Below are 16,445 nucleotides of genomic sequence, written 5' to 3' on the forward strand. Positions count from 1 at the left end.
TGCGCACAAGCAGAAGCTGGTGATCAGGCCGTTCGAAGACTGCCCCCTAGTGAGAAAACCGCGCGGAACAGAAGGGCCGCTTTCTGTTGAACGCTTATTTCCGGCGGCCACGTGTGGAGTGCCCGGTAGGGGCTTGGCGGTGCGCTGGCTGCTGCTCTCTAAGCAAGCACGATCAGTACGGTCTCTCAGAAAAATCCTGACACCCGAGGAGCGGGCCTCTGCGGTCCGCCACGGCGCCCGCGACGTTACCCTACAGCTGGCGCTCAGTGAAGCTGGGGGTCGGACGACGGCGCCGCCTGTCCCAGGCCCACCCTCGCGCTGGGGCGGCCTGGGGGCGGGACGGTAGGGGGCGCTGTGGGGCGGGGCGCGCACCTCCCGCGGGCCGCGCGAATGGCGGCGCCGGGCGCCGGGCCTGGGCCGGGGTCGGCCCCGGGGCTGGAGGCGGCGCGGCAGAAGCTCGCGCTGCGGCGCAAGAAGGTGCTGAGCGCTGAGGAGATGGAGCTGTACGAACTGGCGCAGGCGGCGGGCGGCGCCATCGACCCCGACGTGTTCAAGTGAGCGAGCGTGGGGCGGCCCCAACACCCCTGCTCTCCCGCCCTCCGGCCCCCGGTCCCGGCCCGCCGGTCTAGAAGCGCCTCCTCCCTGGTCGCCGTCCTTGGGGAGGCCCGGCCCGTGGCGGGGAGGGCTCACTGCGCACCGCGTTTGTTCTCGCCAGGATCCTGGTGGACCTGCTCAAGCTGAACGTGGCCCCCCTTGCCGTGTTCCAGATGCTCAAATCCATGTGTGCGGGGCAGAGGTTGGCGAGCGAGCCCCAGGACCCTGCAGCCGCGTCTCTGCCCGCGGCGAGCGCTCCTGAGCCCCGAGGTCAGAGCTGGGCCGGGCGCTCGGTGCCCAGGGCGGGAGGAGGGCAGGCTGGGCCCTGAGTGGTCAGGCCCGTCAGTCTTTAACCAGGACCTGCAGGGCCCATCCGTGGGCTCCAGTCCCTGGCCTCGTTGCTGCCCTTGGGAATGTATGTTGAGGGCAGGTGGACGCAGCGTGGGTGCCCCGGGATGGTGGGAGCAGGCTCTGCCTCACTCATTCCTGCCTTCCTCCCACAAACACGGCTTTGGTCCCTGTCCTGCGGCCTTGCCGCCACCCAGTACCCCAGGTCTTGCCCAGGAGCCTGACCAGCTTCCATCTGAGAACCACAGGACGAGAATGAGCGTGAGCTCCTGGCTGCCCTGGAACTCCTCTCAGGGTGTAGAGGCCTGAGAGCTTCCTCACTCTCCGTGGGCATAACTAGGGGAGAAAGTATGTCAGAGTGGTGTCTGGTTCCTGCTCCAGCTCATCTTTCCTGCATGTTGGTTCTGCATTCTATAGCTATTTAAAACCTTCTGAAATGCAGCAGAACCCCTCTCTCCCCCCCAAGCAAATGGATGGAAGTTCATGGCAGGCTCCATGCCTAGAAGTGTGAGGACACTGGCACAGGCATCCTGAGTGGGGGTAGTGGTCAGGCCTCCCCATAGACGGGAGTGCCAGGGCCCTGGGTGCCCATGCCCCCTGCCTGGAGCAGCCCTGGGCACCCACACTCCGGCCTCCTCAGTGACCCACCCTCTGACTGCTCTGTTTGTGTCTCTATCTGACCTCGAGAGGCCTTTCTCTTTGCCAGGAGCAGTATGCCCCCTGCAAGGCCCTCCCTTTCCTCGGGCTGGCGGCCTGAGGCCTCTCCAGTTCTGCTCCATGGCCCAGCTGCCACACACTCGCCTCTCTCTCCAGGGCCCCCCAGTTCTCTCCTTTTGCAGGTCATATTTATTGGCTTTTCTCTGGGGGTTGGTGTACTCTCGTTTCCATGGAAATTGCAGTGTCTCCAGGAGGCCTGAGCAGCTCTGAGCTGCAAGGGCAGAACCAGGCAGGCCATCAGTGCTATAGGACTTAGAGACAGGGCATGGACTTAGAGACAGGGCACTTCTGGAATGTGCAGTCAGGCTGATGTCCAGGGATGGGCCTAACACCCCTGCACCCCAGAGGCTGACTCTGGCAAGCAAGACGTGATCCCTGGAAAGTGCCCTGAGAACATCAGGCAGGGGACGGTGTGGTGTGCCATGGAGAGCACAGCCTCAGTGTAACACCCGGGCCTCTTAGAAGCTGTCCTCCACCTGCATGGGGAATCTGGAGACTGAAACAGATGGTCATGCCTCCTCCATGCCTCCTGGGCAGCACCAGATGATGTATGCGTGTCCCATGAGCCACCCTGGAAAGAGTCTCCTTTCCTGCCTGATTCTTGGAGGTCTTGTCTAGGCATCACCATTTGAGGTGGGGTGGGGGACCCAGATATGAGACTCCAGGGGTACCCTGGTCGCCCCTCCTCCACACCTGTCCCCAGATGGCGCACCTCCCTGCTCTAGGTGCCCCTGGAGCTCAGGCCCAGTGAGGGGCAGGTGCAGGTGGGTGGACCACAGGCTGACATGAGGTGAGGGGCAGGTTTCAAGAGGCTGGGAGGAACTGAGTACATAGTGCTCAGCACTCAGGGGGACATTGCTCCTTATTCCAGGGTGGCTCTGGGTTTTGGGCCAGCTTTCAGCACTGAGCATGGCAGGAATGTGAGATGGGACACACTTGGTTTGGTGAGAGATGTGGCCAGGTGGAGAACAGTAATGCCCTGTCCCTCCTCGAGAGGCTTCAGAGCCACAGCAGCAAGGGCTAAACAGGGGAGGGTGGGGAGGAGGCGCTGCAGCCCTGCCAGCTAAGGGGTGAGAGGGATAGGGCAGAGGTGCCCAGCATCATGTGCTGCCCAGGTGCTACTGGACCTGGGGCAGGAAGAGGGGAGTGAGGAGGGCACAGCAATGGGAACATGGGTGTGGAGACAGTGAGTGGGGCCCTGAGGTGGGGAGGAAGCCCCTAGCACAAGGACAGGAGTAGCCTGGAGTCCTGGGCCTCTCGGGGTCATTTGCTTCTCAAGGGCTCAGTATTAGAGGCATAGCCTTGGCCCTGGTCCTGCTAGGCTTGGAAGGTAAGGAGTGAGGCTGGGGAAGCCCTGGGGGCATGCCCAGTGGGGCAGACAAGGGCCTCCCTGGGAGTGCTGAGACTGAGGCAGAGGCCACTAGAGGTATCTGAGGCCTGAGTGTCACAGCCTCTGACCACATAGATCTTCCAGCTGCCCTGTTAATGGCATAATATAGGGTAGAGAAAATAAGGGGACTCAGAGTGACCCAGCCTTGAGTGTAGTGGCCATAGCTTTCCCATAGACTGAGGTGTGCAGTGGCTCTGGGCCATGGGCCAGCCCCACTCAGGCTGGCTCTGAGCTGCAGCAGGCACAGCAGGACATCTGGGTTTCTGTCCCCAGCCTTCTAGGTGGCCCAAGGGGACTACCACAACAGGCTCACACGCAGCAGAGAATTGGACACAAAAGACCCCAGAAGCACAGAGAGGTGATGCTTGTCATGGCGAGGGGCTGGAGTCATTGAGAGAAGATTAAATTCTGCTGAGCGTCTTTAAGTTTAAAAAGATGTCTCTCAGTGGCGCCTGTGGCTCAGTCGGTGAGGCGCCGGCCCCATATACCGAGGGTGGCCCCATATACTGAGGGTGGCGGGTTCAAACCTGGCCCTGGCCAAACTGCAACCAAAAAATAGCCGGGCGTTGTGGCAGGCGCCTGTAGTCCCAGCTACTTGGGAGGCTGAGGCAAGAGAATCGCTTAAGCCCAGGACTTGGAGGTTTCTGTGAGCTGTGTGAGGCCACGGCACTCTACCGAGGGCCATAAAGTGAGACTCTGTCTGTACAAAAAAAAAAAAAAAAAGATGTCTCTCCAGAACAGATGACATTTGGTGTGTGGGAGGCATGACTAACAGCTATGCTGCCTGAAGGGGGTTGGGGAGCCCCAAGCCACGCCATGGCTGGTATAGCTGCGACACTCTGAAAGCACATGGTGGATGGTGAGCGATTGGTACAAAAACGAATGCAGCATCTATTATTTGAGTGAAGGACCACTCTCTCTCTTGTTTTAAAAGGAATAATAGCTTACAGTTACTTTAAATTTTTACGAAACTGTTAAAAAATTTAAAATTAGGTATGTGGGCTTGACACAGTGGTTCACACTTGTAATCCCAGCATTTTGGGAAGCCGGAGCAGGAGAATCGCTTGAGGCCAAGAGTTCAAGAGTTGTCAGCCTAGGCAATATAGCATCTCCAGTCCCAGCCACTCAGGAGGCTGAGGCAGGAGGATTCCTTGAGCTTAGGAGTTGGAGGCTGTGGTGAGCTATGATCAACCACTGCACTCCAGCCTGGGCAACAAAGCAGACTATCTCTAATAAAAAAGGTATCTGGTTCATATCATATTCCTGTTGTACAGTCCAGCTCCTATACATCCACTTACAGCTTTTCCCAACATCCCCCAGTCAAGGTTGTGTGTCAGGGGAGGGGTCTATGGACACAGCCACAGGGCGGAGCTGGGAGTTAGGAGTGCACAGGTGCCCTTCCATGTTGTGTGTCTGTTGCAGCCACTAGGTCTACGTGTTCTGGAAGCTCTGATTAGGTCTTTTCTGTGTGCCTGACCAGAGAGGGCAGGAACACTGGCTAGTGACAGCTCAGACCTTCCGGACCACCCTGGCCTCCTGCTCTGGCCACAAACCCTGTCATCCATCCTCTAGGGGAGCTGAGTTGGCTCCCACCAGGACAGCTTGTGTGCCTGTGGAGGTTTTGGCCACCAGCCATCGTGACATTTAAGAGTTGACACAGTGACTGTCTTCGATCCTAGAGCAGGGCTGGAGGTGTTTTCAATCCCTCTCTGGGTTCTCTCACCGCTCCTTTACCCAGTCTCTGTTCTTTCCCATGGTGTTGTGAGGTAGCATTCCCATTGTGAGAGAACAAAAACCACCCTTGGGGACCAGCAGAAGGGGAGAAATCCTCATCCCCCAGCTCTGCCCAGCAGTGGACAGGGAGAGTTTGGCTCTCATAGGCCACACCAAGGGTAAGGGATAGAGCTGATCCCATTCTGGTCTGGCCACTACCCAGTTTCAGGGACTCCGTAATTATAGGAGGCTGGGAGACTGCTGCACTGGGAGGATTTACTTACCTGGGGGTCACAAAATGCAGAGTGGCCACCGATTGGCTTCAGGGCTCCCAGATCTAGAAGAGCATGAGGCACTGTCTTAGGGATCAGGGCTGAGTGTATCAGTTGCCCCCTCCCTCTACCCCCGTCCCTAGTCACACCTGGCTCAGCCCTTCCTCCAGCCCATCCAACTCAGTGACCCCACCCCAAGGGACCAGGTTGAGTAAAGCTGGTCCTTCCACTGTGCGGCACTGTCCCATCCTCCACCTCAGGTCCTGCAGGCTGTTATTTTCAGGCCTGTAGCCTTGCTGCTATAGGTCACCTCTCCTTGCATAAGATGAGGCCTGAATAGGGCTCCCCACTTAGACCCATTGACCATGAGAGTGTGTGACTCCTAGAGGTTCCAGCATGGCTTTCTGAATGTCTTCCATGGCTTACAGTTACATTGGTGTCATGCTCCCAGCCCGGGCCTGCTTAACAACTGCAACCAAAAAAATTGGTGGGCGCCTGTAGTCTGAGGCTGAGACAAGAAAATTGCTTAAGCCCAAGAGTTTGAGGTTGCTGTGAGCTGTGACGCCACATTACTCTACCGAGGATGACATAAGACTGTCTCAAAAAAAAAAAAAAAAGCTTCAGCCCAACTGTGGTTGAGGGGTTCTCTGGCTATCTTTTCTGAAAAGTAGAGAATAAGGAAATTATAAATGAAGGGAAATCAGAACTGGTGGTCTTCATCCAAGTATGAAATAGTAGAAGTCTCAGCAGGAACCCAATCATGAAATCCAGTGGCTAAATCCAAGAGTAAGAGGCTTAATACTGTGTTTGAAGAATACTCAGGAAAATCTGAGAAAGTGAGAGTAAGAGGCTTAGTACTGTGTTCACAGAATACTTTGGTAGGAAAATGGGAGAAAGTGCTTCCAAGATCAGAAGCCTGACTGAAGTACTTAGCGAATGCTGTGCTTCCTGTCAGTCTGGTTGGGGCTGCTCAGAGGGAGGGTCCATCGTGGTTGTTCATAGGTTTGTTCAAGCCCTCTGCACAGGGAGTGGGGCCAACCACATACGCTGTCCCAGCCAAGTGTGACCAGACTAGCTCCTCTTCCCTATACAGGCCATGATGTGTGTGCTTCTCAGACATTCCCAGTTGCTCCTTCCAAGCTTCTCCCTGGGTCACATGCTAACACGGCCCCGCATACTGCCAGGGTTTTCTCTGGGATGAGCTATCTCCTGTGCCTCAGGACTTGAGGAGTTAGACATAGGGTCTGCAGTAGAAATGGCTTTGACAGAAACACAGACACAAATGCTGTCACACATATAGTAGGGCTGCTGTGAGCACACTTGCCTTTTCTAACCTCTATGTTGTGTGTCCTCAGGGAGAAACAAAGGCGGCACCATGCTCGGTGGAACACCAGGCCTGGCAGAACGCAGCGGCCGGGAAGGACCCAGCCAGAGGACACCCCGCCAGCCCAGTGCCACCAGGCTGCCCAAGGTGGGCGGGCCTGGCAAGAGCCCTACCCGGAGCAGCTCCTAGGACTGTCAGGGCTTGACACACACAGGCCTGCTGAGGCTCCGCATCCTCCCAGCAAAGGCTGTGTGGTATTCCAATCAGGTGATGATAAACCATTCTGAACAGCAGAGGGTCTAGATCAGATGTTCTCTATCACTTTTGAATAAATTAAGGTACAAAGACTTAGAATGAGTTCTTTGTGCTGGTCCTGGTCATGCTATAGCTGAACTCACCAAGTGACTTAAACTTGGATAACTTCCTGGCCCCCATTTTTAAGTCTGAGAGAAAATAAATGTATTGACAGGTCTTTTATAAACAGTCATCAACACACTTCACTCAAAGCAAAAGGTACAGCCAAGCCCACTGACAGTGCCAAGACACAGTGAGCTCAGAGGGAGGATGCTACCTTCCAGATTACATTAGATTGGGCAGGTCATCATGGGCATGCTGTGACCTGTGGATCCTGAGTGCCATGGAGAATTCAATAACGCTTTCTTCCAAAATGTCCTAGCCTTACACATGGGATCTGTGGTTTTAGGGATTTCCTGGACATCCCCATCCACAGATCTTGGATTTAAACTCTGCAGTTCTGAGCTCTTACACTTCAGTCTGCATGTCCCATCCACAGAGGAGTCCCAAAATAGCAAATTCAATTGAAATCCTGACTCAGCTTTCCTTGAGCATGATAAACCTTTATACCTTGAAACCTTGGCTTTGACGTACTAAGTATTTCCTCCAAGTAAAGTCACTTCAGCAGTGGCCCCTTAGACTTGTACGGCAGTACTGGACCTCAGCACCACGCCAGCAACGCAGGCTGTCTGGGCTCTGGGGCCCAGACAGCGCTACTGCAGGCAGAACCAAGCAGCACGACAGGAAAAGCTTTTGCTTTTAGACAGAAACTTTAATTGTAAAAAACTTGAGAGCAGCCGTGCTGAGGGGTAGCAGGAGAGTGTGGAAGAGGGGTGTGCCTGCCACACCCTCCCCTCAGTATTCCTCCCCTTCTTCAGCTTCAGCTTCCACAGAATCCACCCCCACTTCTTCATAATCCTTCTCGAGAGCTGCCAGGTCTTCGCGGGCCTCCGAGAACTCACCCTCCTCCATTCCTTCTCCCACGTACCAGTGCACAAAGGCCCGCTTGGCGTACATAAGATCGAACTTGTGGTCCAGCCGCGCCCAGGCCTCAGCTATGGCGGTGGTATTGCTCAGCATGCACACGGCCCGCTGCACCTTGGCCAAGTCACCTCCGGGGACAACCGTGGGGGGCTGGTAGTTAATGCCCACCTGAGGGAGAAGGGGAAGAAAACGTGTGAAGGTCTTTCCAGAACCACACTGTATGTGCCCTTGGTGACCAGGGAGAATGCTCAGTTCACCCTATTAGTCACTGAATGCTCAGTTCACCCTATAGTTCACCTTATAGCACCAGGTAGGGTGCTGGGCAGAAGGTGGTGGTTCCAGACAAGGAAAAAGCAGGGAAAGAGGAGCCTTGGAGTGGGCCACAATGGCTCAGTCCCAAGCTGCCCGGAGGGCTGTATCCTAGCAACTGTGACACATGATAGCTGCCCAGGTGAAGGGACTCTGTCTTCCTTCTGAAATTGTACATGGCCTTGTCTTCTCTGTCAATTATTTACTCCAAAGCTTTAACAAAAGTGATGAATTTCTAAGGCTGGAACTTTCTCCATCCAAGTGGATTCAGGGCATACAACTGTGACATCACTATGGACAGATGCAGAAGTCACAGACCAACAGTCAAAAGGTCATGTGAATGTTGCCACCAGAGGAGATCTATGTGCTGCTCCAGTGGGGGGGTGACATTCCATGGTAAGGACCAAAGGAGGAGGCATTCCAGGTGTCAGAGCCGGGAATAGCACGACTGGAGGTTTTGGCAGCAGTTTGGAGTCAGCCAGAGCAGGGGTCAGCAAACTTGTTTGGAAAGGGGTGCAACAGTACAAATTCTAGGCTTTACAGGCTATGTGGTCTCTGTCACAACTACTCAACTGCTGCTACAGAACAAAGCTCCATGTAAATGAAGGGAGCCGGCTGTATCCAGGTGGAACCTTGCATACCAATGAGGTGGCTGCCCCACCAACCATGCTAACCCCTGTAGGAGAGGAAGAGTTCCTAGAGGAACTGCTGCAGTGCCCCAGGAGCAGTGAGGGTCACAAGAAGCAACGCATGAGGACACACAGACCTGAGACACAGAATGGACAGGACTGGGTAATCAGCTACTGGGAAAGCTAAGAAGTGACAGTAAGGTTTCTATCATGGATCACTGGCAAATCAGTGCATGTTTTGTGTTTAAAGCAAATTAAAGCCATTATTACCAGGTTTACCAACAAAGAAATAAAGAGGTTGCCATTTTTGTCACAAAAAGATTCATATTTTCTCTTTACATCAAATACTCCATACCATATTTAAATTTGAGTTAATGGCTCAGCACCTGTGGCTCAAATGGATAGGGCGCTACCCACATGCACCAGAGCTGGTGGGTTCGAACCCAGCCTGCACCTGCCAAACAACAATGACAACTACAACCAAAAAATAACCAGGCATTGTGGTGGGTGCCTGTAGTCCCAGATACTTGGGAGGCTGAGGCAAGAGAAGCCCAGGAGTTGGAGGTTGCTGTGAGCAGTGACATCATGGCATTCTACCCAAGGCAACAGCTTGAGACTGTCTCAAAAAAAAAAAAAAATAAATAAATAAATAAATTTGAGTTAATTTCTACAGCTCTAGAGAATGAAGTAGGACTTAGTAAGAGCAGTCTGTTAATGATAACGCCCAACTTAAAATATCTACACTGCCCAGGCATGGTGGCTCACGCCTGTAATCCCAGCACTCTATGAGGCCAACGCAGGAGGATCCCTTGAGCTCAACAGTTCAAGACCAGCCTAAGCAAGAGTGAACCCCCCACTCAAAAAAACAAAAAACGAGTGAAACCCAGTCTCTACTAAAAATAGAAAAATTAGCAGGTGTTATGGTGGGCACCTGTAGTCTCAGCTGCTTAGGAGGCTGAGGCAGGAAAATTGCTTAAACCTAGGAGGTGAGGTTGCTGTGAGCTAGGTTGATGCCATGGCACTCTAGCCTGGGCAACAGAGTGAGACTATGTCTCAAAAAATTAAATGATCTATGATATTCACATGAATCACCCAAATAAAAATAAAAATTTCTGTATTTCTGAGTTTACCCTACATTTTCTATATTAATTCTATCAGCTAACAAGGGACATAAAAATCCTTGAAAAAAATACCCTACTCTGAAAAAAAAAAAGCTCACCACAGATACAGAAAGTGATAACATAGTAATAAAATTCAAAAAATAACACAAAATAAAAGTATCACTGTGCTTTCCTAATTTATCACCAAAAGCCTCACCAACAAAACAGGTGCAGTCTTCCTAAAAGGACATGGGCCCATAAGGGCAGCATGGCCTGCTGCTGGCTGACAGGTACAAGGATCCAACTTCTTCCACTCTTACCTTAAATCCAGTTGGACACCAGTCCACAAACTGGATGGTACGCTTAGTCTTGATGGTGGCGATGGCCGCGTTGACATCTTTGGGGACCACGTCCCCCCTGTACAACATGCAGCAGGCCATGTACTTGCCATGGCGAGGATCACACTTGACCATCTGATTGGCAGGCTCAAAGCAGGCATTGGTGATCTCAGCCACGGACAGCTGCTCGTGATAGGCCTTTTCGGCTGAGATGACTGGGGCGTAGGTGGCCAGGGGGAAGTGGATGCGGGGGTACGGCACCAGGTTGGTCTGGAATTCTGTCAAGTCCACATTCAGGGCCCCATCGAACCGCAAGGAAGCCGTGATGGAAGACACGATCTGCCCAATCAGACGGTTGAGGTTGGTGTATGTGGGACGCTCGATGTCCAGGTTGCGCCGACATATGTCATAGATGGCTTCGTTGTCCACCATGAAGGCACAGTCAGAATGCTCCAGGGTCGTGTGAGTGGTCAGGATGGAGTTGTAGGGCTCCACCACGGCCGTGGAAACCTGGGGGGCTGGGTAGATGGCAAATTCCAGCTTGGATTTCTTGCCGTAGTCCACCGACAGCCGCTCCATGAGCAGAGATGCGAACCCAGAGCCGGTGCCACCCCCGAAGCTGTGGAAGATGAGGAAGCCCTGCAGTCCTGTGCACAGATCCGCCTGAGAGAAACCAGACGTCAGCCAATGCCTACAGAAGCCACACCACAACCCCCCCGACAAGCCAGCGTCACCTCTCTGCCTCTGCAGGTTAATACGGATTCAAATCATCCCTAATGGACACACTTTACACTTGGAAGCAAAAAAGGCAGGTGGTAAAGATCTACGGATGCATCGCCACACACACTTCACAGCAAGACTGTTGTAGACTAAGTCGGACTCGGGATGCTGGTCTAATATTTGCCACAACCACCTCCCCTGTGCAACCCAAGGCCTGCCCTCCCATCCAAGAAGAGGTCTACATGAAGCCTTCTTAGTGTACTTCTTACCAGTTTGCGGATCCGGTCCAGGACCAGGTCCACAATCTCCTTGCCGATGGTGTAATGGCCTCTGGCATAATTATTGGCTGCGTCTTCCTTCCCGGTGATCAGCTGCTCTGGGTGGAAAAGCTGCCTGTAGGTCCCTGTGCGCACTTCATCTACAAAGAGACAAAGCGTGCTCTGAGTCTTTCACCTCTGCAGTACTCACCAAGACGCATGCATTCGGGGACTATGCACCTCTACAGAGCACATCTTATTCTTTGTTGTTCAACTCTGGGAGTGTCTTGGGAAAATGTCTCTGTGTGATGCGCAAACCAAAAATGCTACTTATGGCTCCAAGAAGGTAAAGTCAGCTTGCAGTTCCCAGCGAAGGGAAATAAGCTCTCACACCCCCATGCCCGTAATTCTGAGGGACACATTTCTTTCCTACCCACAGCCACATTAAAGAGTGTAACTTTAAAATCCCTCACAAACTGGCAATCACCAGGTCAATCGGACTTCTACAGGACAGTCCCCTCAGGACACTGTATGTGGTCTGGGTCACACAGTCAGGTGACAGTCTTTCATCTCCTAGGAGGCCATTGAAAGGTACTCTCTCCTTACAAACTACCTGGAGCTTCTAATCTAGAGGAATCAGATGAATGATCTATGGGGATTTTTTTTTTTGCACACGGGGCTGGGGCAGCCAGAGTGAATCTCTCCAGACTGCTGGCAAAGCAGCTGTTCCCTGCATGTCAGGTTTTCCTAAATTGGAAGCCTGGGTCCCACAGACACGTGACCCTTTCAGTTTCTTACCTGACACCACCACAGACACATGCTTGTCCAGCCTGCCCTTTCCCCACAAGGATCCAAAGGAGCCCACGTGGGGCTTTATCGGGATAGTCTCTCCACCCCCAGGAAAGCCTCCATCTAGTGCCTGAACACCTACCCACTACAGTGGGCTCCAGGTCCACAAACACTGCTCTGGGCACGTGCTTGCCAGCCCCTGTCTCGCTGAAGAACGTGTTGAAGGAGTCATCGCCGCCACCGATGGTTTTGTCACTTGGCATTTGTCCATCGGGCTGAATTCCGTGTTCAAGGCAGTACAGTTCCCAGCAGGCATTGCCAATCTGGACACCCGCCTGCCCCACGTGGATAGAGATACACTCGCGCTGGGAATCAGAACATAAATGTGAACTCATTTATCTTTAAGGCAATTTGAAATTATATGGCATGCAAAATATAATAAATTAATATTTGTATAGTGCCTCAGTGTCTAAGGCTTTCTCAGTCTTTATTTCCTGGGAGGCTTAGATCATCCATTATTCCCATGAAAACTATTTGTTCTAAACCTCCCTAGCTACTAACATGGCCCGAGAACCAAAATGTTTGCCATTACACAAACATTACAGTAATTTAAAACTTAGAAGCCATGAAGTGTCAATAATCAACTCTGCAATATGCTTAGTAGCAGTTTTTAATTACATCATGACCAAAGGATAAGGTAATAGAGTTGGAGAAGGAAAAATGGAGTAGGTCCACGACCCAAGCCCAGGCGGTCACTGTGTGTCTTCTGTCTTCCCCTCTAGATTTACCCCCTATCATTCTCTATCAGACTGTGCTCATGAGTACAGTATCAGAGGGCTTCCTTGCCCTGTAACTTCTGGTTGGTTTGGTCAATGGCAGACAGCACCAAGACTGGGAGGTTAGAGAAGGGTGTGGTTACGGTGCTCACTCCTTGGCTCGCTCCCTCTCAGACTGCCATGGGTTACTTGAGTTTCTTTATCAAGGCCACAACTTTGTGCAATTGGCCCTCTTCATAAAACCACCTTCTCAACTTCTGGTAACCACTCCTCCCCTCACCCCTTGAAGCCTAGGAGTGTAATGGCTCCTAGGTATCACAAGTGCTGGGACACTGCACTATCCTCTGGTGATGTGTTAAAACCCTGCCCAAACCTTTACAAAGAGTACCTTTTTCTTTTCTGTTTTTTTTTTTTTTTTTGAGACAAAGTCTCACTATGTCACTCTGGGTAGAGTGCCATGGCATCACAGCTCACAGCAACCTCAAACTCTTGGGCTTAAGCGATTCTCTTCCCTCAGCCTCCCAAGTAGCTGGGACTACAGCTGCCTGCCACAATGCCCAGCATTTTTTTGTTGCAGTTATCGTTGTTTTAGCAGGCCCAGGCTGGGTTCAAACCCATCAGTCTTGGTGTAAGTGGCCGGCGCCCTACTCACAGAGGTATGGGCGGCTGCCTGCAAAGAATACCTTTTAAGATTCTCCTTAAGGTACCTATTTAGAATGTACCATTGCTTTCCTGCTAGAAGCATAACTGTAAACACACCAGCCACTCGTTTGATTTTAGACAAGTTATCCTCACAAATATACAAATAGCAAATAAAATTTGAGGTACCACACCCATTCTAAATTCTAACCTAAAATCCCACTTTGAAGTCCTATTTTCTATTATATAATATCAAGTCTCAGAGTCTGCAGGAGCATAAAAGATGAATGTAATACAGCATCATACCAGCAGGAAGCATTCCATTCCAGAAAGAACTCTAGTGCCTAAGAACTCACTCTTCCAGAGGAGAAATTCATCAACACTCTGGGAAAAGTCCTTTAGAATCAACCCAACACCACCATTTTCAAATCCATGTCATTTGTTTTGCCTTCTGTAAGTCCAGACACCCTAAATTTCACAGGATGCATGATTTGACATTTTACTCACCTGCTCCACCAAGATCAGAGTAAGCTCTGTGGCCTTACACCATTACACATTTTGTAAATTGTTTCATTTACAAAATGGTTGTAGGGGAGCTGAGTAGTCTGTAAGGTCACTTACATCTCTGATTATCTAATGAAACTAATTTAAGCAGTCAGGAAAATCATTCCTCACTTTAGGCCGGGTGCAGTGGCTGGTGCCTATAATCCTAGCACTTTGAGAAGCCAAAGAAGGAGGATCACTTGAGTCAGGAGTTTCAGGTTGCAGTGAGCTATGATGACACTACCTGCACTCTACGTGGAGTGACAGAGCAAGACTGTCAAAAAAAAAAAAAAAAGAATCTTCACTTTCAACTCCCAACTTCACCTGAATCATCAAATTTTACATTTTTTTTTTTTTGAGGTAAGAGTCTCACTTTGTCGCCCTGGTAGAGTGCCGTGGCATCATAGCTCATAGCAATAGCAGCCTCAAACTCCTAGGCTTAAGCGATTCTCTTGCCTCAGCCTTCCCAGTAGCTGGAACTACAGGCAACTGCCGCAATGCCTGGCTATTTTTATTTTTTGAGACAGAGTCTCACTTTGTCACCCATGGTAGAGTGCCATGGTGTCATAGCTCACAGCAACCTCAAACTCCTAGGCTTAAGTGATTCTCTTGTCTCAGCCTCCCAAATAGCTGGGACTACAGGCGCCCACCATAACGCCCAGCTATTTTTTGGTTGTAGTTATCATTGTTGTTTGGCAGGCCCAGGTTGGATTCGAACCTGCCAGCTCTGGTGTATGTGGCTGGTGCCCTAGCCACTGAGTTACAGGTACCAAGCCCGCCTGGCTATTTTTAGAGACGAGGTCTCGCTCTGTCTCAGGCTGGTGTTGAACTTGTGAGCCTAGGCAATCCACCACCTCAGTCTCCCAAGGGCTGAGATTATAGGTGTGAGCCACTGAGCCTGGCTAAATTTTACCTTTCTTTAGATAGCTCTACCTCCTATGTGAAAACATTATTTGAAACTTTGTCTATTCTTTTCAAACTCGAGACCAAAGTCCTCCAGGTAGATGACCTCGTTCTCTACTTACCCAGAAGCCTCACTTCCTGCCACCAAATCTGAAAATACACTTACAAGATACATTCCAAGACCTTTGTAGAAGTTTGAAACCTGAAACCACATTCTAGCAAACACTATATATACTATCCTTTCCTGTTCAGACATACCTCTGATAAAGCTTAACTTATGCATTACTCATGGTAAGAGATTAACTGTGATAACTAATAATAAAACAATTACGATATACTAAATAAAAGTTATTAGGTGAATGTGGTCTCTCTTTCTCAACCTGTTCTGTACTGCAGGTTACTGAAATCACAGAAAGCAAAACTGCAAGTCAGGGGTACCAAGACTGCGACTGCCCTTCCTGCTCTCTTTTCTTTGCTTTAAGCTGCCGCCCTCCAGTCAAATATCCATTGTTTCTACTGATCCCCTACCTAGGAACAGTCCTTAGTGGAGTTCCCAGGCCCCTAACGGTCCATAGACCTTTTCAGGGTACAAAAGAATAAAAACAATTTCATAATTGGACAATATCACCAGTCCTTTTTACCATATTGACATCTGCACCAATGATGCATAAGCAAAGATGAGTAAAACTGCTGGCATCTTAGCACAGATCAAGGTAAAAAAAAAAGTCAAGTTTCATTTAAGAATGTCATTAATGAAGCAATAAAAATATAAATTATTGGGCGGTGCCTGTGGCTCAGTTGGTAGGGCGCCGGCCCCATACACCGAGGGTGGCGGGTTCAAACCCAGCCCCGGCTGAACTGCAACCAAAGAATAGCTGGGCGTTGTGGCGGGCACCTGTAGTCCCAGCTACTTGGGAGGCTGAGGCAAGAGAATCGCTTAAGCCCAGGAGTTGGAGGTTGCTGTGAGCTGTGTGATGCCATGGCACTCTACCGAGGGCCATAAAGTGAGACTCTGTCTCTACAAAAATAAAATAAAATATATATAAATTATTTTAAATCTCAAAGTGAGTACACATAGGGCGGCGCCTGTAGCTCAAGGAGTAGGGCACCGGCCCCATATACCAGAGGTGGTGGGTTCAAACCCAGCCCTGGCCAAAAACTGCAAAAAAAGAAAAAAAAAAAAAAAGAGTGAGTACCCATAAAGCACTTGTGCACATACTATAATAACCCCCAGCTGTGGCTAAGGGCCCGTAGCACAGTGGTTATGATGCCACCCACATATACTGAAGGTGGAGGGTTAGAACCAGGCCCAGGTCAGCTAACCAATAATGACAACTGCAACAAAAAATAGCTGGGCATTGTGGCAGGTGCCTGCAGTTGCAGCTATTTGGGAGGCTGAGGCAAGAGACCTTCTTGAGCCCAAGAGTTTGCGTTGCTGTGAGCTATGACGTCACCCACTCTACTGAGGGTGACATAGTGAGACTGTCTCAAAAAAAAAAAAAAAAAGGCTCGGCACCTGTGGCTCAAGCAGCTAAGGCACCAGCCACATACACCTGAGCTGGTGGGTTTGAATCCAGCCTGGGCCTGCCAAACGACGACGGCTGCAACCAAAAATTAGCCAGGTGTTGTGGCAGGTGCCTGTAGTCCCTGCTACTTGAGAGGCTGAGGCAGGAGAATTGCTTGAGCCCAGGAGTGGGAGGTTGCTGTGAGCTGTGATGCCACAGCACTCTACCTAGGACAACAGCTTGAGGCTCTGTCTCAAAAAAAAAAAAAAAACAATAACAATAATAACCTACAGCTGTCTTG

The 16,445-nt window shown here is 51.0% G+C and overlaps 2 protein-coding genes across 2 annotated transcripts; one reads left to right on the forward strand and one right to left on the reverse strand.

The window, feature by feature from the left end:
* Positions 1-253: 253 nt before the first annotated feature.
* On the forward strand, positions 254-6,705 carry MZT2B (mitotic spindle organizing protein 2B). The gene is made up of 3 exons (XM_053589199.1): positions 254-554; positions 716-864; positions 6,390-6,705. Exons 1-3 carry the CDS (start codon positions 391-393, stop codon positions 6,545-6,547), a joined length of 471 nt encoding a protein of 156 aa, XP_053445174.1. The 5' UTR covers positions 254-390; the 3' UTR covers positions 6,548-6,705.
* A 142-nt stretch (positions 6,706-6,847) lies between these two features.
* On the reverse strand, positions 6,848-12,139 carry LOC128584202 (tubulin alpha-3 chain-like). Its single transcript, XM_053589200.1, has 4 exons — positions 11,921-12,139; positions 11,002-11,150; positions 9,995-10,675; positions 6,848-7,804 (listed from the first exon to the last, which is right to left on the reverse strand). The coding sequence occupies exons 1-4, from the start codon at positions 12,039-12,041 to the stop codon at positions 7,508-7,510; spliced, it is 1,248 nt and encodes a 415-aa protein (XP_053445175.1). The 5' UTR covers positions 12,042-12,139; the 3' UTR covers positions 6,848-7,507.
* Between the last annotated feature and the right edge of the window lie 4,306 nt (positions 12,140-16,445).

The sequence above is a fragment of the Nycticebus coucang genome, chromosome 4 (assembly GCF_027406575.1).
Source record: "Nycticebus coucang isolate mNycCou1 chromosome 4, mNycCou1.pri, whole genome shotgun sequence".
Taxonomy (NCBI): Eukaryota; Metazoa; Chordata; class Mammalia; order Primates; family Lorisidae; genus Nycticebus; species Nycticebus coucang.